The sequence below is a fragment of the Plodia interpunctella genome, chromosome 24 (assembly GCF_027563975.2).
Source record: "Plodia interpunctella isolate USDA-ARS_2022_Savannah chromosome 24, ilPloInte3.2, whole genome shotgun sequence".
Lineage (NCBI taxonomy): Eukaryota > Metazoa > Arthropoda > Insecta > Lepidoptera > Pyralidae > Plodia > Plodia interpunctella.
Genome location: NC_071317.1, coordinates 4,444,749 through 4,469,595, shown reverse-complemented (window position 1 = coordinate 4,469,595; position 24,847 = coordinate 4,444,749). Strand labels below are relative to the sequence as shown.

The 24,847-nt window shown below is 33.7% G+C and overlaps 3 protein-coding genes across 3 annotated transcripts; all 3 read left to right on the top strand.

Moving 5' to 3' along the window:
- Positions 1 to 1,694: 1,694 nt before the first annotated feature.
- Positions 1,695 to 6,650, top strand: LOC128680605 (uncharacterized protein). Its single transcript, XM_053763861.1, has 2 exons — positions 1,695 to 2,282; positions 5,691 to 6,650. The coding sequence occupies exons 1-2, from the start codon at positions 1,784 to 1,786 to the stop codon at positions 5,981 to 5,983; spliced, it is 792 nt and encodes a 263-aa protein (XP_053619836.1). The 5' UTR covers positions 1,695 to 1,783; the 3' UTR covers positions 5,984 to 6,650.
- A 1,268-nt stretch (positions 6,651 to 7,918) lies between these two features.
- On the top strand, positions 7,919 to 10,394 carry LOC128680539 (uncharacterized). Its single transcript, XM_053763762.1, has 3 exons — positions 7,919 to 8,388; positions 9,098 to 9,409; positions 10,089 to 10,394. Exons 1-3 carry the CDS (start codon positions 8,205 to 8,207, stop codon positions 10,349 to 10,351), a joined length of 759 nt encoding a protein of 252 aa, XP_053619737.1. The 5' UTR covers positions 7,919 to 8,204; the 3' UTR covers positions 10,352 to 10,394.
- A 5,114-nt stretch (positions 10,395 to 15,508) lies between these two features.
- LOC128680541 (uncharacterized) lies at positions 15,509 to 24,610 on the top strand. The gene is made up of 4 exons (XM_053763764.2): positions 15,509 to 15,707; positions 20,252 to 20,331; positions 21,909 to 22,111; positions 23,061 to 24,610. Exons 1-4 carry the CDS (start codon positions 15,595 to 15,597, stop codon positions 23,193 to 23,195), a joined length of 531 nt encoding a protein of 176 aa, XP_053619739.1. The 5' UTR covers positions 15,509 to 15,594; the 3' UTR covers positions 23,196 to 24,610.
- The last annotated feature ends 237 nt before the right edge of the window (positions 24,611 to 24,847 follow it).

The window sequence follows — 24,847 nt, the reverse complement described above, 5'->3', positions numbered from 1 at the left end:
TCTGGTATATTTTTCATCGCGATTTGTTGCAGTGTGTTTGATTGCTAACTGGCGTTTGATTATCATTACAGTGGCCTAAGGGTACCGTGTGTTTCGACACGACTTAATTTACGCCTACGACCCATACATACGACCATTGCTGAGTCAGTCGCCCAGTGACCACGTACCTTTGTAACAAAGTCCGATACCTGTTGTTTAGTATATAATTATGCAACGCGAAAACCAAATGGCAAGTAGTTCAGCTCACATGTAATGTAGGTACCTAGTAACACTTTATTGTTCTACACATAAATGTACCTGGAAAATACCAAAAACTTTTTCCTGTCTTCCAAATCTGACACAACCGAAATTAAGCTGATTAGGAAGCGTGCTCTCTTGACACAAAAATGACTCAAAATGACAGCTTGATAACGACAAACTGACGATCAAAATTAGCCAGAAATCATTATCGGAAGAAGCGGTGCAAATCACGCTATAGTCAAAGATCCTGTGGCGTTTTTCTATACACTTTTTGAACACTGTTTACTTGTTTCGTAGTATCAGAAATATATTTTTTATTGTTTGTAGATAAATATTAATTACAACGATTTTATTATGATGATATTTATTTATAAATGAAAACACCTGCGATAAAAAAAATCAATCACATTTTACTGTTAAAATTACCTATACGAAGAGGAAAGACAATGATTATGAATGAATTAAAATAATAAAGAAAGCTTAAAATTAGCAATTCTCTACTACTAAGTTAAAGGGTTGAGATATAAGGGATTGTTTAGTTTTACAAAAGAATTTACATATTATGTCTATAATCTATAATGACTTGTCATGTTAAATAAAAAGCGCAAGGACCGTTAATTAATTTCATGTATCGCTTTTAGAATAAATAAATAATAATTAATAAATAAATATATTAGGACAAATCACACAGATTGAGCTAGCCTCAAAGTAAGTTCGAGACTTGTGTTATGGGTTACTAACTCAACGATACTATATTTTATAACATTATACATATATAGATAAACATCCAAGACCCGGGCCAATCAGAAAAAGATCATTTTCCATCATGACCCGACCGGGGATCGAACCCGAGACCTTTCGGTTCAGAGGCAAGCACTTTACCACTGCGCCACCGAGGTCGTCCAAATAAAATAAATATAGTTTAAACATAGTTTCATATGTTAATTACAGAGGCTGGCTTGAAAATGATGAATATGTTATACATATTCGTGTGTAGATATTTTAAGGACTCTGGAATAAGGATAGCGCGACCGCAGCGATTTAAACGCTCCGAGAACTACCATTGATTTCATGTATTTACTTGCCTAATTATATATAAATATTATAGATTATCTGCGCTATCAGCTAATCAGCCACTTACCAACGAAGCCATAAACGAAGTCGAGAAGATTAACATAACATCAGTCACAATAGCCCAAAACGGCCAGGTACATATAGTGTACAAGAACAATGTTTGTAAGACAAGCATGCAAGAAACAACCAAAAAAAAACGTGTCGCTAACATTGGATATGCGGATCTTAGACTAATATGATTTTTTAGACAGTATTTCCCTTACATCGGAATCGCAAGTGAGGAAGACGGGGAGCCCATCCAAGCGTGAACCGCCTGGAAAAACGCAACTTTATACTATCACATGTATAAATATAACGTCTTCCAGCGAAATAGATTCAGTTTTGCTCGGTCGCTTGCAACAAAATGATGTTGGCAGGGTGTATCAACTGAAAGTGAAGTGTATTGTGTAATCAAAGACAATCAATTAAAATGATGAGTGTACAAACGTTTCTTGTGTTAACGTACGTCGTTTTGACGGCAGCCGATACGGCGTACGAGAATAAATTGACCAAATTGTGGTCACTATCCAGTGCTTCGAATAGTGATGGATCAGTTAATGTTACCAGTACTTCAATAGTTATTCAGCCTTCAGTATATAATAGAGAAGCAAGGACAAATAGCAAATATGCTTTCAAGCCCCGTGCAATACCTTTGATAAGGGAGCAATCAGCTGAAAATGCTTACTATTCACAAGACGTGAATTACAAACCAAAGATGCTTTTCTCTGGTAATTATATGCCAATTGCCAAGGAGAAAGGGAATAAAAATCTTACTGAGCCAAATGAAAGAGAATCTTTTCACCCTAGGGCTATACCCTTGATAAGGAGTCAGGAGTTCCAAAGAAGGTCATTGGACGTGGATGAAGAACCGACCATAGAGAAGCCTGAAGGATTCACAGAACAGACCGCCTCAAGGAGATCGATATCTTGTAAGTTTTAATTATTTTACACTTATTTAGAACCAGATTTCTCAGCTGCCGTTGTTGCAGTTATTTGGGTCAACCCTAAATACCAGTCAAAGGAATTGTGTTGTAAGTATCTCATTCTTTTTCAGTCTTTGGTATAAAAAATACATTATATAAAGATAATACACACATACATTAAATAAAGATTGCAAGAAAGTAACTATATATAAAATATCATAACATTATCGCAGTTTTTTACTAAATTATACGAAACAATGTATAAACTGTACAAGTTTTGTTTTCAAATCTGACTCGTTCTGACTCTGTTTCGTTTTTCGTACAACATTCTGATTCTGATTTCTATCTAAATCATAGGCACCTTTATAGCCTACTAGGCACTAAAGACCTAATTAAATAAACAGATTGACAAGATCATAAAGGGATAAAAGTTTACCAATCGCCACGCCCTGTAATTTTCGTCCTAGAATAGAACCCCTTCATATCCTACATTGGATGTCGTTTGAGGCATCTAAGGAATACAAAGCGTTAACAGATAGCAGGTGACAATAACATTCATCAGATAGTTTTAATACCACAGCATTGAAGAAATCATCTTTAAAATTGAATAATTTTTTATTTAGTTTACCCTTCTTCGATCTTCGAGGTCAAAAATTAAATGGAATGAATATTTATTCATTATTAGCGTAATTGGAGTATCTATTCTAATATGACCTACTTTTAATAATATAGGTAGGTACCTACCAAAAACTACCTATCTAGGTACGTCGTGTGTATAACACGATTTTGTTCCATCAAGCTCAAGTAATCGTGTACCTAATTGATACCCCTATGCTAATTAGCACTTCCTCAATGCGTGTAGGAACTCTGATGGTTTTCTTCCTACATTCCATTGATGTGATTCAATGAACATGAAAGTGATTATTGTTCCGTCATTTATTTCTACTTTATGTGTATATATATGAAATCGTATATGAGATACACCTATCCTTACACTATTATGCATAAAGTCAAAGCATATTTTATGCTAAAGTATGTTTTGTCACTATAGCACTTTAAAAAATTTGCCATTGACAGAACGAGACGAAACATACTTCAGCTTTAATGTTTATCTTTTTTTCTTAATGAAAGTGAAGAATAAATAGTATATTGTGGAGTAGATCTACAAATTAATGTTATCGTAAAAGATTCAAAAATTATTACAAATAAAATAAAATTCAATACCGAAGCTTAAGATTTCAATGAATTATCAGAATAAGACTTAACATTTGTAAATTCATGTTTCGTTCTGTCCCTCTACGAAAATTAATCAAAATATATTCAGTAGTTTCTGCTAGAAGAAACATGAAAGCTTTCAAGACATTTAAATATTTGAGGTTCTTTTATATTTGTATCACTATAATTTGTTACTGTTTTCATTTTGATTATTTTGACAGTTAGAGAATCACTTCATCATATCTCATACAATTAAATTTTCAATAAACCCAATTGAAACCCTCGTTATCATGGTCCAGTTGTTTACAACTATCAAACGACAAATCGGCATATTTGGGATACAATTCCGAGCACTAATAGTATCTATTACTTGTACTATCACTACAGCCCACCCTGTCATCGCTCTCTCTGACTGAATTTCATCAAACCAGCAATCATTTCCGCCTGACTATCTAAAATATCTGTTATAACCGTATCGTCCGTCACGGTCGGCATGCGGTACATTGATAGGGCCTTGATGTCGTATTTCGATGGCTTTTTCTTACAAATTACTGTAGAATTATCTTCTTCTTCTTTACACTAACTTTCTTTATTTTTATTTAATAGGTATGTCAACAGTCAACCATAAACATTTTCAGTAGTTTTATTTCATGTAAACATATCAATACAAGTTTCGTAAATGTCGTTGGTCCGATGAACACGTAAAGCTCACGAACACGTAAATTGGACAGAGCTATTACGAAATAGGTACAAAGTAATTAAATTCCAATACCATTAATAGAATAATATTAATAAATTAGTTTACTACGTACTATTTTTTATAATATTTTATACTTTATACGATGACCTTATCTAAAAATATATAAATGTAACATTTGTTTGAATCTAATTATAATGAGAAAGTTTAGTATATATATGTATATTGACGATAGTGTAGTTAGCACATGTCCTATTTGGATTAGTCAGGAAGGTATATGGCTAACGACTAGGTAAATTAAATGCAAAAAAACATTTTATCGATTTTTTGGCCACATGCATGGTCAACTTTGTAAATAACCCGAAGTTCTGGCATAATTACGGTAATTTCTAAAAGGAAAAATTAATTTTCATGAAAAGTACTTAGCGCATACACTGTTTTTATAATCGTTAGTTCAAGCAACTTGTGGCGGGTTAATGGTTCTTCTGAGTCTAGTGAAAATATAAAATTATTTGATACCTAAGTTTAGACCTTTGAAGTGCTCTTTATAGGCATATAATTTTGTCAATTTTTGTTTGTTGTCACAAAATTTTCATCCACGTTTATTAATCCTATTAGTTGTGAGATTGATGTAACATTATAATATATTAATACATTGTCATTAATCTCACAACTTCATCATCAGCTTACTTCTATCCCATTTCGTAGTTTCAATGGGAACGGTACAAAATGTCATTATTTTCCAGTCTGACGTTTTTGTCTTGACCGATTCCTACCAATGTGACATATTCTTCTTCGCGATGTATCATACAGGTAACATTGAATCTAAGTACCTATTTAGACATTGTCCTTCACCTACATCTTTTTCATTTAAATTATGATGATCAATCAAGATTTTCTTTACTAATTAATATCGTCACTCCGACGCATCTATTTAAATATTTTCGGCTGCGATTTCAATCTCAAAACAAACGACAATTAAAGTCACCGAATTTCAACATTAACATAGGTTACACAATCGTTTTTAATCATCATCTATTTGATTAACTAGTGCACTAGTCTCAATATTTGTATCGTGTATCTCATCTTTATTTATGTCTAACATGGTAGCATGTTACACAATGTAAGAATTCATGAATCAACTTTCTTAGTATTGTGAACATACACGCAATTTACAATACCAGATAAACCGTCAATTATGTTAGTTTAGAACGCGTAAATGTGCGTGCGTCATTGTCTCGTTTCTCCTAAAGTTACAGCTAATTAGTGATGATTATGAGATGGATTCCTTTCTGGTATGCAAAGATTAGATTTAGATAGGCTTTCAACGAGTTTTTAATATGTATGAGCTAGATATTTTAGCAATAGCAGTTTAGATTTGTAGAGAAAAGAAGTAAAAAGTCTTAAAAATATTTTGGCGATCCTCAGTTGTATCACAGCAATGAGGAAATACAGAAAATATATAAAATGAAATTGTATTCAATTCGTTTCTCATTTTCCAGATATGCTTGGCCTCGATGAAGAAGACCCGGAAGAAGAAGAGGAAGAGGAGGAGGATGGTGAAATCGAAGAAGGAAAAGGCAAGAAGAAAGTCAAGAAGCCAAAACTCAAGCTGAAAGCTGGGAAGCTGAAGAAATACGTCGTACCATTGTTGATGGCATACAAAATGAAGTATTTTGCTCTAGTGCCTGTATTGATCGGTGGTCTAATTCTGCTGGTCGGTGCCACAGGCCTGGCAGGGTTCTTCTTTGCGCTGTTTGCAGCAGTGATGGGTCTCCAGAAGGGAGGGTATTAGACAAATAGTTAGGTAAAGTCGACAGACTCGCAGTTGCCATCCAACTTAAGTTAACATTTTGGTATTAACTAGTCTAAGGCCGCGTCCATAGCTGCATGAATCTATAGCTTTGTAGATTTCATCTAAGTTTTCACACAAGTTGATGTTGAATTTTTGTGTATGGGTAATATTATATCAGCAATGGATAAGCACCTTACTTTAGCAGAAAATCGACCACCGATTAATGCATTGGCAGTATTGTCCCATTTGTAATCTACTTATTAACCTTTTACTTCGATTGTGATCAAGTGATACCTTTTGTACTTTGAACCTTTGTAGTTAAGAGCTCGCGCATTGTAAATAGTAATTTATTAACTAATTTATTATTTAGATTTAATCGAATTAATTTGACAGATTATACGTAAAATAATGGTTATTTTGTGAGTGAGAATTATATTGATTCTAAATCGAAAAGACGTGTTTATGATGTAAAATTATAAATAAGACGATTTATTACACTAATATAGTTACCAATGATATTGTAGAAAAATATATATAAAATATGAACTACATACAATATAAAATATGCAATTATACACATGCTTTGAGTGTTTACGTCTTTTATTACCATTTTAATTGTTATATTAATTTTATATTTAATGATAATAAATATAATTTTTTATCGACATTGCAGCAAAATCGTTTCGCTAATATAAAAACACGACAAAATTTATTGTTTAAAACAGTTCCGTCATTTTAATCTAATATATAATTATTTGCCAAAAAAATACTATCTCTAGGAAGATATAAAATTACTTAAGATAAATATTTAAAGAAAATAGTTTGAATAAGTTCACGTTGTCCAAGAAAATGTGTCTTCAATTTTGTGTTTTATCCATCAAAGACATGAAATCTATTGGAAATTGCAACGCTCCATATAATTTCAATCATAGTGGTTTAATGGGAAATTGTTTATCTCTGAATGTGGCATTAGAAAGAAAATGGGAAATAAACTATTTACATTCAGATCAAAAAGTTATTAATAAAATTATTTTTATTATTATTTTAGACATATAAAGGCAAACGAAAGAGTAGGAACTCTTACTAATCTTTCGTTTCAAAAATCCATACTATTGTTCACGATTCGCAATTATTGCGGTTATTCTATGCATCAGTGGACACCCTAAACCTTCACGGTTTAAACCCTTATCACCTGGCATTCGTGATTTAAATTATAATTTAACTAGCTTTTGCCCGTGGCGTCGCCCGCTTAAATTTCCTACGCGAACAATTATTTTTCCGGGATGAAAGGAAGGATCAATGGAGATGGAGATAAAAAATAGAAAACTCCTTACTTCAGACTTCATGTATGCAAAATTTCAAGAAAATTGGTCCAGTAGATAGAACGTGAAGAGGTAACAAACAAACTTATTTTCGCATTTATAATATCAGTCAAGATTAGGATTATTTTTTAATCGTGGTTTTTAGGCATCATAGCCGTGAATGCAAAAGCCGTAAATGGAAAATACATTGAGATATCAGAGAGAATTTTGTGTTGAATTGAATGAAAATGTCACGTTTCCTAGGAATTAAGGGCTTATTCTACAGGAAAATATAATATTTCCTATGTTGAGAAAATTCTTTTTGATTAGTTGTTACAAAATTACTCTTAAACTTTAATGACACACATCAAAATTTGCCCAAAATACCCATGGGTATTTTATAATCCAAGGGTAATATAATATATAAATCTCATGGGATACTTAACTGCAATTTTCAAAAATTTTATAGTCGTCGACCGAAGGTCAATGTTCGTAGCTTTCGCTCAAGTCGCTAATAATATGGAAAAGGCAATTAAAACTATATGCTTCATAGGCCGTAATGAACTCATTGTAACAGTATAAATGTCAACGATGGTACTGTAAGAAATCATTGCCCATACATCAGTGCATTCGACAGTCGTTTTGAAAAAAATACAAAACGGGTTGCACTCCGGGAGTGCCGGCAGAAGTGAAAACTTGAATGTTAACGTTGTGCATTTTTTACGTCTTACGGTCTCGTGTCCTGACGCGAGTTATAACTTTTTATCCATCACAAAAAGTTCACAACGCCGCTAAAGAAGTTTTCTCTTCAAAAATTGTGGAAAAGTTTGTTTAACATCATCTAATTTTAGCACAAAAGTGTTACTTTATACAATCAATAACATGAAGAATTAAAACGTATATCTAAAATTACTAAAATAATGCTGCCTTACTCACGTGGTATAATTTTGGACAACACAAACAACTATGGAATAGTCAAGACCGAAACTGTTTTTGGATTTGGTCCTACGAACAAGGACAGCTTTGTAGAGGAGAGGTTTAATAGGTCCGAACCTTTGGAGTGGTTTATTACTCACGGCAACTTTGAAGCAAGGTCTTTGTCAGGTAAGTACGTTTACTATTGAGTTTGAAAACATATCTAAGCGGATCCTGGGCTGCGACGCTCAACGGCTGAGGAAAGAATGGCAAGATGTTTAAGAAGAGTGAGGGAAACATGCTTTGATGAAACTTTAAATAGTATAGTATAGTACTTTGGTAAATATATATTAGAATTTGACTTGATCTTATGTCATTTAAAAAACAAAACAATTGTCAAACCGAGGTGAGGCTGTGATGTGTATGCGTGTAGGTAGGTCCATACTAGTATTATAAAGAGGAAGTGTTTGGGTCATTTCCAGGACTACTTTTTCACTAGTTGGGAGTTACATTATTCCGACCTCATTTATTATCTAGTACCCATTCAATTCCTCATAAGACTATGGTGTAGGTAAAAATACTAAATATAAATATTAGGATATTTGTATGGGTAATATAAGTGAGGTCCACCTGGCCTAGCACTTATTGCTTTCGGTCGAATTAAGTTCAGAAATTAAACTGGGGATGTTTAGAGACTTTGAACGCGCTGATCCCTGAAGTACCTGCCATGTAAATTTATGTAGTAAAATCTATTTCGCATTCATGAGAAAAGGAGTAATTATAACGTATGTTAACTAAAACATACGGAAGCAATAACGCGGGGCACAGCTATTGAAAAAACACAAATATATATTTAAATATTCTTAGTTAGATATTCTATTTGATTGAATATTTCAAGGTGAAACCGAATCAAAGACTCTAAATAAAAAGGCAATAAAAACCACAACTCCTGCTCCACAACAAAAGAAAAACGACAAGAAAGTTAAATCTAAGAAAGCAAAGCAAAGTAAAGGTCACAAGAAAAGGAAAGGCAAGGTGAAGAAATGCATTTACAAGATAATCAGGAAGAGTGAGAAGAAGAAGAACAAAGGGAGTAACAAAATGGGGAAACCTAAGAAATACATTTTGCCTCTGATTCTTGGGCTGTTTGCAGCAAAGAGTTTGCTGATACCTGTAGCTTTGAAGGCATTGGCGTTTCTGTCTGCTAAAGGTATTTTGGATTTGTTAAATAAAGACAAACAACCCGTAGATAATATAATTCAAGAATGTACATGATAGTATTAGCACAATCAATAGTTGATCTATCGATAGATAATCTTGAAAATCATCTAAGCTATTGATACCATTCATAAAATTAATAGTCCTATTATAATCTTATCAATAGTACAACTATTGTCAAACTATCAATATTCTAAACTGACGCATAGAAGAACTAAAAATAAAAAAATATTATTGACCCATTTTGTGACCGACAATTAAAAAGTTGCTTCTATCTCTTTTCCCGGTTTAACTATTTCTTCCCAGGGTCCGCTTTCCTATTTTTCTCCTCCATTTCGCTCTGTTTTCAACATCCTTAGTACTTAGATTATTGGCACATATATATCAACCTTGACGACATTAAGCACTTCTTGAGTTTTCTTCTTTTGCCAAAATCAGGCGGAACGGCATAGCCAGACCTAATTTGATTAAGAGACCTACTTTGTGGTCTAAGGTCTTTTGCCAGTACTCTGTACTTGCACTGCCTCTCTCACCTTTTTAATTAGAACACAACAAAGCATTGGTTGGCGAAAGAAACAGATGAAAGTGAAATAGCCATGCAGACAACCTTTTTACCAAGGTCTCAATCACAAAAATAATTATATTTTTATCAACATTTTTTCTATTTACAGGTCTAATGATGGGTTTCTTTTCAACTGTCATGGCGTCAGTCCTAAGTCTCAAAGGCATGTTTGACCATTCCCACGGTTACGCTAACAGAAAAGACGATACCAAAACACAGGTAGAAATCATACAAGTTCCTGCCAAAACTGAAGATCAACATGTTTATTACGATGACCATTTCAAAAGAACTGATCTAATGCCCGTCAAAGGAGAGTTCCTACCTTTAGACAGAGATTTGCTTCCTATACATAAGTATGGGAATATTATTTAAAGATTTTAACGTAATGCACCCATTATTTATTTTAGCTATGTAACCAAAGAAAGAAAATTTTAATAAATGCTTATATTTTGCTTTCAATAATTTCGTTTCATTTACGCCTTATTCAGATAAATAATTAAATTAACAAAATGACGTGAAAGAAATAAGTAAGTATTTTGGCAAGTGGGAATTTTGTGAATTATGTTCTATATCATTCATGTTTTTGGGCTGGAGGGCTAGGAACTTTATGCCGCAAACGGGACCTATGAGACATAAAGAAATAAGTATATGTATTTTTAAATCCTACTATATTTCTCTTTCTATCTCATAACAGCGATTTCCCGGTTAGTTCTTTAGTCGTTAAATGTCACGGTCAATTAATATTTTTCTACTTTTTCACTATGCACAGTCTGAAGTGCTGACGCATTCATAACACGTTTATATCTCACCGCTCTTACCCGCAAAGATGACTTTTTATTTAAAAGTGAGCTTAAAGCGTCTCTAGAAGACATACTTTACATTGACAACAAATAAGCGGAGAGCTCGCTGTCGGCTTTTGTCTTATCAATGTTAAAGTATGTCTACAGAAAACATTTCAAAGCTCACTTTTCAATGAACGTCGTCTTGCCGAGTGGGAGCGGTGATTTAGAAGTGTGCTATGGACTAGTGTCCACCTTTAGTTGTCAGACTATTGGCACGCTAATCCTCCTTGACGACATCAACCAAACTCTTTTTGCGTTTATACTATATGCCGGTCACGCGGTCCATATATTATGATGAGATTGAGCCGATGGTAAAAAGTGATATAGGTGATGAAAAGTTACTTTGTGTAATATGATTCTGCCGAGAGACTAGGATTACAAGAACTACAATAAATTAAACCAAAAATGAATTTTAGGTTTTTATAAATGGCTAACTATATTTGAACACCACATTGTCTATTGATTCACGGGTTTCTGAAAAACTGTCTTGAACGGAACGTCAATGGTTGTGACTCTCATTGCTTACTGAATCACACAACGGTCTTCATAGAATTGTGCACTGAAAGGATTGTCCAGAGCTAGTGTGCTTTCTGCTATTTTATCTCTCACTTTGTCTGATACTGTATAGATTCCTCCGACCATTCTTCTCATCCCCCTTTCTATTGCAATCTTTGGGTTGTGTTTATGGAAGAATGCTTTCATCCGTTTCTGCCTGATCATCATTTTCCTTTTTATCGGATGAGGCCTACTGAATACTGAACGCTTCTTTCGGGGAAATACACGTCTCTTCTTCTTCCCCATTTTAAGTTTTGTATTCTAAATTTACAGTTACCAGGTTTAAGTAGCGCTCGCTTCAGTCATTTGACACTCATTTTTCTGTTTTGTAATGTATGGTGTGAATAAAAATAATATTTTATTGGAGAACTTACATTATGACTTTTTGAATTTTTGTGGTGTCAAAGCAGTGCGTCAATTTTTCATTTTTTTGCTCGCTTTTGTTTATTTGCCAAAGAAGTTAATTGATGTGAAGGTTTTATTTCAGTAAATTGAAGTAATTCATAGATTAACGAAAATCAAAAAGAAAAAAGTTATTGAATCTGAGAGATAAATTAAAATACAGCATGTGCCAGTTGCATTCCCTTCCATGCAGATTGTAAAAGCCGATTAAAGAAAAAAATCTAGAAACTGGAGATTCCATACGTACGCTAGCAATAAATAAGCTCAAGACTCAGTCTAACCAGTGACCATGGATTTAGTAAGTAGTTCGTACAACAGTACTTACTAATTCCATGCCAGTGACAGAGCCTTGAGCAATCTTCATGAAGTATTGGAAATATCAATTAAAACGGTCATTGTCTTTCTCGTATGACACACATTATGATTTCAGCGTCATATTAAAAAATATTCTATAAATTCATCTAACATTACCTATATAATATACACAAGTTAAAGACTAATCGTATTATAGCGTGTACAATGTAAGTGTGTCAATGCACTCGGAATGTTATGTATGTTCTGTATGTTATGTAATATCGATGACTTATTCTGTTCTCCTTTATATAGTATAAGAAAAAATTGTCTATAAAATATTTAGTTAAAACGTTAGTTTTTTGATATGATATTTTTCAATTTGAGGAATTTTGAAGACTGTTCCTTAAATTCTGCTACTGCATGCCACATGATGTCTGTGTATGTATGTATGAGATTGTATCATGTGTCTGTATATGTATGAGACTGTATCGTGAGGAAACCTGCATTCTAAATGATGATTTGTCAGCTGTGTAAAATGAGGAAGACATGTATATTTTCATATTATTAATAAAAGTGACATAATGTTTCTTATTTATGCTTCAGAAGACAAGTTCGGACGTTTTAGTTCTATCTTTATTTGCAATTAGATGTTGCCCGGGGCTTCGCTCCCATGGGAATTTTAAGATAAAATAGCAATCTATATTACCTATAGCAAATATATTGCTAGAGGTATAGATAAAGTACCTTCCTAATGGTGAAAGAATTTTTGAAATCGGTTAGGTATTTTCGGAGATTACCCGCCTCAAACATACAAACTCACAAACGCTTATAATAACAGTATAGATAGTTAAAATCCGGCAATCTGCATTGAGATCGCGTGGTGGATCGTTTCCATAGCATTCCATCATAAGGAGAAAACTCCTAGAAAAAGGGACATTAAACTGGCTGATGATGATAAATACCTACATTTCTATTTAGAATTTACATTACAATAGGTATAACGCTTCACCTGCCTTTGGGTTAATGTGGGAATTTATCTCAATTATTTTGGTATACTACATGCAGTTCAAATAGAAAGTAAGCACGGGTTCATTGTCGCGGCCTTGAGATGCAAGCTGCATCTGGTGAAAGCAAACCTTGGCCTTTATCGAGGTGTTGATGACCACATGCTGTATCTTTCATTTCGATAGAAGATAAAATTACCTCACTTCACTTCGAACTTATATAAATACTTCTAGAAAAAGATTTTAAACGATGTCTAAAGTTTTTTTTTGTATAAGATCCATTATCGATTTACTTTTAAAAAATTCTCACTCAATGTCTGTTACGAATTTTAGATTTAAGTTTTGTAAGAAATGCTATATACCCAATCGAATTATAGGAGATTTTTTTTCTTAATATACATTAAATTTTGAAAATTTCATCCCTATGAAACTTAATCTTTGAAGTAATGCAATATTTTATTTATGCTTGTGAGAAACTTAAACTAATTGATGTCATGTGATTCCGCCCTAGAATAGGACCACTCTGTATCCTACCGTGCATGCGATGAGGCAACCGAGGGACACGTAGCGTTAGCAACTAATAGAAACCAATAGCATTCCCAAGGCAGGGGGCCGGTTGTAAAATCACAGATGAATCTATTTTTTATATATTTTTTATTTCTGGTTTTTATGCTGACCTCCGGCTTCGCGATGTCACATCCCCAAATTCAACCAGTAACAGGAGAATTTAAGAGAGAGACATTACAGTCATTTTGATCAACACAAATTTAAAACTTTTGTATTTATATCTTGTACCATAAACATTTTAGCTTCGTGAAAGTTTGACAGTGTCATCCGCTAAATATTTGATGTGGGTATGTACGAAGGGGCTTGTGCCAAAAGACATTTAAAAAAGTTTCACTGTCTTCTTTGCAATGCATTGTTTGCAATGCACAGTGAGGACTAAAATTCTGGCTGTTGAATTGACGTTTATTTATTTTACTACATTTAGTTAGTTATGAAACTGGCAGTCATTTGCTTTGATGAAACAAAAAAGAAATAAAAAATTCTAAAAACGAATTAAATTTTTCAAAACAAATAGACGTCGCTGTTCGTTTATCTAATGACTACTTAGATCAAGTGCTCTAGAAGAAACACAACTGAATAATATTACTGTTGCTCTAAACCCACAATTTTTTCAATTTTTTTAAAATTTAAGTTTCAAAGAAATAAATAAATAAACGATACCACAAGGTGCTATTCCAATTGGTGCTACCTCTACAACTAATAAATCGAATAAAATTTCAACAATAAGAGAGAGTTCCCATCTTTGGAAAACCTATTTCCATAAGCGCTACAAATTGGAGTTATGTCAATTCCATTATGTGTACACTCAGCTGAAAATAAACTTTATCATATTTAGAATAAAGCATGTTTTTGCTCGTCTTATCCCTATTTACCAGAGGTGACAAATTCATGTTGATAGAACAGCGCCCGCGTCTTCTTCTGAATGTATGAATGAACGTTTAAACTTTTTAGCGCAACCGACTAATGTTAATACTTTTGGAATAGAGACTAAAGAAATTAATACTGAAAAAAACATTTTTTTAAATAGGTTTACATATAAGTAAGTCGTTTTAAACATTATGAGTACCTAATAGACTTCTCGTTGTTGAAATAATTATGATGAAAATAGAAAAATAAGTAAAGAATTGGTTTGGTGCTTTCGAAATAAAACGGCATAGCCAGCAGTTTACCTGGTTTTAAATAATCATTACTGCCGAAAAAAACAATTGCAAATCCAGGAGCATCACAGGTAGGTTCAAGAAGTCGTAATAACATCGACATGCATATAATATCTACTTTGTATACTTACATATTGCATACCGACCCCCAGGAATTAGGTTTGCTCCTACTGGTAAAATAACTTTGTAAATCGATTGAATATTTCCTAAGATTATTAAAAAAATTACAAACTTCCTCTTTATAGGTATTGTTAATATGTATGTAGATGATGCTATTATTCTCTTCTGAAAAATAATCACATTAATACGTATAAGTTTCTGCAGATATGTACTTTATTATTCTATATATACATTTATTATTCTTTATTTAAAAAAAAATAGAATTTTCATAACAGAACGTTTTTCATAAAAACAATATTTTTAACACAAGATTTCTTGGCTGAAGAAGAATGAAGAATGGGGCTTGATAATTTTTTATTCCTGGTTCGATCACGTTTTTACTGAGAGAAAATGCAGATATAAAAATTAACAAACTTCACATCTTAAATTACATTAAACATCTGATTTATTATCCAAAGTTAAAATCCCTCTGTTTCATTTCAAACACAGCACAAGTATCAAGACCATGCACCATTCGTTCACGGAACTACATTGCCTCAGTTTCAAAACTTCTTACGCGCCCAATATATAAGTGACGGGTCCCTAGCCTTCCACACTTGAATCCAGGGCCCGGAACTAGAAGGATCTGTTCCAAATTTAAAAAATAATTAAATTAAAAAATATATTTTTTGACAATGAGAGTGTTGTGTGTAGTTTTGATAGTAGCTGTGGTAGCATGTGGGGCGGCGCCGGGGGTGAACGAAGAGGAGGGGAGGATTGAGCTGTTTTCAGGGGTTGCTATTGAGAGGTAAGTTTATTTTTTGAATTAAAAAAAATGTCTTCTTAAAACTTTTTCTAAATATTGTAAATATTAAATGTTACGTTTAAAGCTGCGGGACAGTTATTAAATTTGATTTCTTGAAAATTAGTGTATAATACGTTGTTATTTATTCAAAAATAAATACAATAGTTTATTGTGTGACTATAAAGGTTTTCATTACATTAGTAATTAATAAAATGAAAGATGGTTTCGTATTTTCACACCTAAATTTCGAACAAATTTAATACCTATCATTAAAATAAAAATTACAACTTTTGTTCAACAAATACCTACCTATTGGATCATTTTCGCTTGTACAATATAACTGTTTTTAATAATTTGGAACGAGTCAACGCTATATACTATCAAGACTTCTTAAAAATCAATATTTGTTTTGTTTTAAAATTTTGTTTTGTTCGTGTGTAATATATTTTATTTCTATCTGAGCTTCTTCCCAGTTTCTTCCTCAGCATATCTTTGGCACACTTAGATGTCAGACAATTAGCGTGCATATTATCCTTCAAGCCAGCATTTCTTGAGTTTGCCCCTTCTGCCAGGGCCAGGCGGGAAGCAAAGCCAGATATTTGTTCTCTACGTACGTTATATGCCTTCAGATGCACGGAGTAGTGCAAGATAATAAAATTTTTTGGTTACCCATCTCTTGACCGGCCATTTCGAAAGTCGCTTAACCGCCACTACAGCAAGTCGATCGCGCGAACAACTGTGCCTCTGACAGGCTCCTCAAACATGATATGCCTATGAGTCTATAATAAAATATTAAAAAAATATATATAAATATAAATAATTAGCGCATAGGCATATGCACAATTATCATGTCGAGTGTGTTATTGCTAACGCAGACCTGGTGTCCGATTTTTCTTTCAGTCACCTAAAGGCATCTGACATGATTTTTACCCCGTCACCAATGTGCAGGTTTCCATAAACATACATATACAACTCATGTGGCGCAAATAGGATTCGAACCTGGGACTTTTCGATCAAAGGCTGAAGGCCTTAACCACTGGGCCGCCGCCGCTTCATATGTTTTCATATACCAAACTGTACCCAAAATTTCCATAGGGTCATTGACTATGTCTATAGGAAAAAAACTTACGAAGTTACGGTTTCTGTAAGCCCCAATTTGTGGCAATTTGTCGGTATGTCCACAGTTTCCAATTTTACAAGCATTTTACGAAAAAGTAATTGACCAAAACGTAAACATACACTCTGTCAAACAATAATAAAGTACACATATTGTAAAATAAGCAAAATTTCTATGCGTAACACTGGTCAATAGGGTTGTCACTTCGATAGATAAAATATTTATTGCGTCATAAGAGAGAGAGAGAGAGAGAGAGAGAAGTATATTAAAATTAAGTATTCAAACACAAATGAGCGTATAGACGTATCGAAAAAGTTTTTTTCGTGGAAAAAGTAAGAAGTGAATCAACATAATTTCGATCTCAATTTTGTGTACATAATTTCGTAGCTCGCAAAACCTCTGACAGGGTATTATCTGCCAATAGACAATATGAGGAAAAAATATATTAGTCTGCTACGCATAATCGATGTACCTACCTCGAGGTACATACTAGCGGTGGTGGTGTAATGGTTAAGACGCCCGCCTGTGGATCGAAAGGTCTCAGGTTCGTATTCTACTCGTGCCATAAGAGTTTATAGTGCATACCAATCTGACTTATGTATAGTAGTTTTCATAACCAGTGAAGGTTCAGTGAAGGAAAACATCGTGAGGAAACCTGCACACTGGTGAACATTTTATAGTTCACTAGTGTGTATGTATGATGATGATGTTACCTACATTTAAAATGTATGACTACGTTATCTTTTTATGGGGCAAGTTTTATTGTATTTTGAGTTTTCTGTTTAAAGAGAGTGACAGCCCTATCTGTCACCTGTCATAAATTAGTGTAACAAGTATTGTTTCAATTTTGCTTTCAACTTAGAAAGTTGTTTACCAGTACTAATAGGGCTTTTGTCCTAACAGAATTCCGGGTAAAAACAGTCATTACCATACAGAATTAGGTACATAAACTGTGTTGTTTTTTTAAGGAGTTAGTGTCGATATTCTCCGTCATCCAGCAATAGTTGTTTTCAATGTTTCTCTCTCTCTCTTTCCTCCCACTCTCTCTAACTCCCGGTAACCTACAAGTATGGCTGCATAAAGCGTTAAATATTCAGTCAGTTTTCCAGCTATTACCTTTCCACTTCATACTATTCAATATAATTTAAAAGTAAGTAGTCGTAAAAGTTATGTCGAACTTTAGGCGACTTGAATAAAATTTGACACCAGTGTTAGCTGGCATACCCGCAATATGATGGTGATTCGATTAATCTTTCCACGTCGGCATATATCTATAAATGCTCATCTCTCATACAGAATGTGTGGTGTTTGCTCCGTCCTAGAATATTTGATAGTTGAAAAGCATTAATAGCCTTGATAGGGTTGATGTCAAATTATAGCCCAATCGTCAATGGTTGTTTTTTAGCTGACACCAGGCTTCACACCCTTACAGATAGGCTTGTAGGCAAGCCTATCTGTAAGGCCGTCCCAGACTTTCCGGAACGTCTCGCTTCTGGGTCAATTTTGGCGCCATGACGCCTTTTGTCGTCCCGAAAATCAGTGATCATTAATATTATTATATGTTTTTTATCAATTAATAATCACCTACACATTACGTATTTCGCTTGAGGAACGTTCGGTGTTCGTTCTGTAGCTGTACACATAGGTACATTTATATTGATTTTTTTCCTATTATATGGCTCCATATGGGTCGAGCTGGGAAATCCCGGAAATGCCTTTTTTGAGTTGGCAAGCCTTACAGACTAATATACCGTGACAACAAGAGGTTGACAAAGAATATACGTCAGGTAATAGGATATACGAATAAGAATATACGTTAGGTAATAGGATAAACGTATGTGATTATACACGCTTTGAATGAGAAGATTATGTCAGTAAATTAATGACATAAAGACATTAAAACATTGTAGAGGATTAAAACTTTCTCGTTCTTTGTAAAATTAGTAAGAGTTATAACTTCATTCTTATTAAGTTAGGTAGTAGGTAGTTATAATAAATAGTAATGTATAAAGTTAATCTGTCATTAATAGACTAAATTTTTAACTGATATTAGCAATGTTTCTCTCTTTGACAAATGTGCAACGCTCAGATGAAAGAAAGTAAGAACTTTATTTCATTTGATCGTAGCACACTCGGCCCGATGATGATTTATGATATGATGCCCCAAAACTCCAGATAAGCTTCAAACGTATAATTTAAAAGCGTATATTTTTATACAACTTCTGAGCCTGGCCCAGCCAACATTAAAAAATGAAACAATAAAATATGGTGCATGAACTGCGAGGGATGCACTTGGCATGAAAATATTTTTAAATAAATAAATAATTGTTTAAATAATTATTTTTGAGACCTGAGGGAAAAACATAGATCAGTACCCGGAAATCCAAATTAATGGGATTAAAATACAAAGGGTTTACAAATTTAAATATCTAGGTCATATATTGACCTCTGGTCTTAGGGATGACGACGACATTGAGAGGGAGCGGAGGGCGCTGTCGATGAGGGCAAATATGGTGGGCCGCAGTTTGCTATATGTTCTTCAAAAGTTAAAATTACTCTTTTTGGAGCTTATTGTACATCATTTTATACCTGCGGCCTGTGGGCCCAGTATAGCAAAAAATCATACAGCGCCCTCCGAGTCCAGTACAATAATGCTTTCAGAATACTGATGGGGCTACCTGTAGTGCATCAGGGATGTTCGCAGAAAACCGTGTTGACTGTTTTTATGCTACAATGCGTAAAAGATGCGCATCCCTGATGCGCCGAGTGCGTGCATGAACAGCATCGTGAGCATGATTGCAAGCAGGCTGGACTGTGCATATGGCGGTCACTGCTGCTCAATCTCACATGGGATTGAGCGACAGTGATTGACACTTATACAGTTTTTATTATATTATTTATTTATCATTACTAACCCTAGGCTAAGATCATTGTTATACAAAATGGATGAAAATCTGAAATAAATTTATTATTATTATTATATTATTAATTCGCATATAATTCACAGTAAGTGTTACTTATTGTGACAATGTTCTTAAAACTATATATCATCTCCGCATGTCCCGGTTGCGTTCGGGGCTGTGACAAATATAACCTTAAAAGCTTGCCTGCCTGACGTCAACCCTCTGCTGCCTAGTCTATATGTCCCTTAATAGCCTCGTAATACTTCCACGGAAGGATATGAACTTTTCCTGTACTAGGCCGGAACCACACGCTAAACTGTGTTCAAACTTTGTTAGTAAAATATTTTAATGAATCTAGGTTAATTGTTTAAGTGTGGGTGTATCCACCCAGCCAGCAATAACTGATAGACGCCTCAGGTAGTTTTGCTGACAAGTGACTGGGTTATGACGATAGACTCCTCGGTTAGTTTTGCTGAAAAAGTGACTGCGTTATGACGAATCAACATAGACCTTAATTTTTGTTACAGAGATGCTACTGGTGAAGATAAATTGAATGTGAAATTCGAACCTGGTGAACTGAGAGAAGCCGCCAGAACTTTTGAAGAAGGTGAGTTAACTCATGACCTTTTAAATGAAACAATTGAAGGCAGGTGAGAGAGACAGTGTATCAGGGCACTGTGCCAAAAGACTACATACATAGTCGGCAATGCATGTGTGACTCTACACACATAGTGGGTATTGCAGAAGTCTATAAGCAGCGGTGACCAATTACCACCAGTTTTGGATGCTAGCGTGAAAAAAACGATTACACATTAATGAAAATTGTTTTATCAATATGAAACTGTCAGTGGTGGTACAATCTAGGTTAATTTTACGCAAAAAACTCGGATAGGATAAAGTGAAATAGGTATATTTTCACTTTCCCTATAAATGGGAAATTTGCGAGCTGTTGTCTCTAATTTTATTAAGAAAGGAAAACAAACGGAAAGAATTGACCACTTTTATTACTGAAATGTTAATAGTCGAATGCCCCTGCGCATTTAATAGGTTCAACGGCCAGAAATGAAAGTCGACGCTGGCCATTGACCCTCGCTCTTACGTGAGAACACGTAACAACTTCTAGGTCAAGGCTACGCTCAAGCCGCACTGAGACTGTGAGACGGCATCTTGCGGGTGCGTCTTTGTACTAATTTTAAAATGGAATTATTTTTTTTTATAAATTTATAGCTGCCAGTGCTAATAACTGAACTTAGTAATATGTATCAGATTTTATATACTTTGAACATTTTACAAATAGAAATTTATTTTGCGCCTTCTTGTACATTTGTAAATGGAATTAATTGTTTTATAAAATTTATAGCTGCCAGTGCTTAAAACTGAACTAAATAATGTCAGATTTTATGTATACTTTGAATACATACGAATAGAAAATTCTTTTTTTTTTTATAATAAAAATAAAACTAATTTTTAACGCAAAATGAGAGCAACGTGTCTACTAGCCAAAATATACTACAGCTAAATAAGCACTTAAATCTTTTATCTCGTTTTTCTTTAATCTGGTTATTATGTACGTCATATTCATTTTCAAAGATACATATTCATATTTAATTGTCATATCAAAAATACTATACTCGGTCTGCTTCATCTTTTACCAGACGCGTACCATCCTTGACGACATCAAGCTAGCAGCTTCTCGGGTTTGTCCCTTCTGCTAGATCATCGTGTAGCTGCACATTCCATATTGCCAATTGCAAAAATTGTAGTACCAGTATTTATTGTCTCACTATAGCTTTTGCACGCGGATTTACCCGCGTTAATTTCCCAAGGGAATTATTTTTCCTTGACGAAAGGTAGCCTATGAGTTTGAAGTATGGAGAAGGACATATCCTACTTCATACTTCAAACTACATATATGCAAAATTTCATACTTCAAACTACATACATATATACAAAATTTCATACTTCAAACTACATATATGCAAAATTTAATGAAGATTGGTTTAGTAGATAGAGCGTGAAGAGGTAACAAACAAACTTACTTTCGCATTTATAATATATAAGTTAGGATTATGCACAATTAGTACAAGTTTTTTTTTTATATCGCTAATAAAAAAAAATAAATTGATAAAAATATGATGGGGCCTCTGGTGTAGGCCCAGTCTTAACATGAACCATTGCTTTCAGCTCGAGGCAAGATCAAGAAGTACACGCCCCTCCTAGCAGGGATAGGCGTCAAGGTGGTAGCCGTGTTGGGAATCTTGTTCGGAGGTCTAACCCTGCTAGTCACAAAGGCCCTGGTCGTCGCCAAACTAGCTTTCCTTGCCGCTGCGGCTTTGGGCATTCAGAAACTGCTTAGTGGAGGAGGCCTCAACAGCATTAGTGGCAAGGTAAGACCCAGCGGAAGCGGTGGTGGTGTAATGGTTAAGACGCCCGTCTGTGGATCGAAACGCCCAGGTTCGAATCCTACCATACGAGTTTGTATACCAATATGACTCATGTATAGCAGTTTTTATCGACCACCACTTGCTTCCGGTAAAGGAAAACATCGTGAGGAAACCTGCACACCGGTTGATTATTAACTTGTGTGTGAAATTGAGAAGGCAATGGCAAACCACTCCATTACTAATGCCAAGAAAGTTGTTATGTGTGTTTAATTCTACGTAATGACCACGACCCTCAGCCATGTGGATAACGACTGTGAAGAAGACCCAGACCCTAGGGTATAACAAACACGTTTGAACACTTTCTGATTAAATATAATATTGTTATCTGACAGACTAATTGTTAGATTAATGAGCCTGCCACTTGTGAAATGTTCTGTTTGATATATTTTTATGTAAGCTATTAGATACTTATTAGCAGCGAAGGGTAGGCTTCGCTTGCCATTCTTTCTTATCTCACACCAACGATCCATATCATATAAAGTTAAGATAAATCCTAATTTATCTTAAGAATTATAATAAACTTCGAGCCAAAAATTATCTAAACCAGTATTATAAAATGGTTTGTGAGTTTGTATGTTTGAGGCGAGTACTCTCCAAAACTACTGAACCTATTTTTGAGCGAAGCCCCGGGCGAAATCTAGTATCAAAATAAATAAACTTAAAAAAATACAAAAAATGTCGATAAAGCATACTAGAAAACACAAACCGCCCTCCGTGTCTGTTAAGCTTCTTTTAAAATACACAACGGATTTGATTTTATTCAGCTTCCACTGTTATCAATAAATTTATCGACAAAGTTTCATACAAACAAAACAACATATATAAACCGCGCGAAACTGAGCCGGGTCGCTCTAATAAAGAATATAATTCTCAAGTCACAATTTATCCCCAGATCGCAGGATTCCAGTCTTCACCCCAGCAGTGGTCATCCCCTACAGCATCAGCTGGCACCTACCCCTACGCCAGGTCATCCAGCATAGCCCAGGACGCCAACGATTTAGCCTACAAAGCCCAAATAGCCTCCTAAGTAGCCTATACTTATATCTAAGGGAAAATGCAATCTTAAGTCATATGATCGGATAGGTTGAAATTTATTTATTTATTATTTATTTGCTTTTTACGATGAATAAACAGTATATTAATAGCGGTAGGTAAACTAAGAGTGGTTTGCACCAATCTTTAACGTTGACTTTAACATGCGCAACTGCGGTTTAGAAGTTGTTTTTAGGTAGGTACGATACATGAAATTTGGGCCACATCAATGTTGTACTTTTGCAAAAAGTTTCGAGCAATCAATGGAATTACGTTTATCAATTAAAAATTACGAAAATTTCTTTGTCACTTAATTAATACTTACTTAAAATGTTGCAATAAACAGACGGTTCCCACCGCGAAATTTAGAGTTTAATTGCCATGATTGATTTATAAATTAGGTAGATAAAACTACATTCAAAATGTATGTAACCCCCGACTCAGAAGTTGCTGGTCATCATCACTAGAGCTGACGGTTTTCAAACGGCTGAAGGCACATTTTCCAATCATAGCACATCATATTTTCTCTTTTATATAATAAAAACTAGATCAAGATCGGTTCAGCCGTTTGGCTATTACGATGCCACGGACAGACATACAGATACACAGACATGTCAAACTTATAACTCCTCTCCTTCTGTCGTCGGGGATTAAAAATATCAATAGGTACGTTCTTTTTAAACCTAAATTAGAAATTACTTCATTTTCTTCTTTATTTATTTAAAATTTAAAGCATAAATTATAATTAAATCGAGATGATTAAAGATACATTATTGTATAAAATTATACTAGGTATATTTAATTCCAATGATCTTGTAGATTTTAAACTTTTTATTATAATTATTTACCTTATTAATTTACACCCATAATAATGTGTATTTAAAAAGATGTAAGCTTTAATTCTTTTTTTTTGTATTTAATTGAAAGCTGAAAATTGGTGCATGATATTTAAATATTTTTTTATGTGTATACATATAATATACATATGAAATATTTTTTAGTGTTACTGAACTTAAGCATCTTGAAAATGAACAGTAATTTAGAAAATGGTTTTGTGCCCATCAGTAATTAAAAAAGTGTTTTACATGATTTAAAATATGTTTATATAATTACATACTGGACAGAAATATAAATAATTGTATTTTTATTTCTTTTAAGTTTTTTGTTTTCAGAAGAAAAATTTGTTTTGAATTTAGATGTATTTAGATTATAAATAAATAAAATATGAATCATTTGTACAAATAACAAAAAATGAATGGATACTAACAGGGTCAATAAAAAAATAAATAATTGACATTATAATGTTCAGTTTAATTATAAATAATGTATTACGGGTTTATGTGTGTCATAGTGAATAAACCATACTACTATTTCATAAATAAAAAATACAAATAAGACTGTATCTGTAGCCATAAGGTAATTAATAAAAAAAATGAATTTTATGATTTTTGTGTTTGATTCGTTTTTCTATTATTTTGTTAAAAGCGTTATTATAATCACTATACTTACATGTCCACGAACTTGTATATGAAAATTTTATAAATCACAAGAAAATAATAAAATTTAAATGGAATTCTTTATTGCACCATTTAGAGAAAAAATATTAATAACTTTATTCAAACATTAATAATAAACTTTTGGGTGGAA

Bases quoted from the DNA above. Each gene is read 5' to 3' on its own strand.
- LOC128680541 (XM_053763764.2), top strand. From the start codon at position 15,595: ATGAGAGTGTTGTGTGTAGTTTTGATAGTAGCTGTGGTAGCATGTGGG. The intron at 15,708-20,251 runs GTAAGTTTATTT...TTTTTGTTACAG, and splicing joins TCAGGGGTTGCTATTGAGAG to AGATGCTACTGGTGAAGATA. The intron at 20,332-21,908 runs GTGAGTTAACTC...CATTGCTTTCAG, and splicing joins CGCCAGAACTTTTGAAGAAG to CTCGAGGCAAGATCAAGAAG.
- LOC128680605 (XM_053763861.1), top strand. From the start codon at position 1,784: ATGATGAGTGTACAAACGTTTCTTGTGTTAACGTACGTCGTTTTGACG. The intron at 2,283-5,690 runs GTAAGTTTTAAT...CTCATTTTCCAG, and splicing joins CTCAAGGAGATCGATATCTT to ATATGCTTGGCCTCGATGAA.
- LOC128680539 (XM_053763762.1), top strand. From the start codon at position 8,205: ATGCTGCCTTACTCACGTGGTATAATTTTGGACAACACAAACAACTAT. The intron at 8,389-9,097 runs GTAAGTACGTTT...GAATATTTCAAG, and splicing joins TGAAGCAAGGTCTTTGTCAG to GTGAAACCGAATCAAAGACT. The intron at 9,410-10,088 runs GTATTTTGGATT...TTCTATTTACAG, and splicing joins GGCGTTTCTGTCTGCTAAAG to GTCTAATGATGGGTTTCTTT.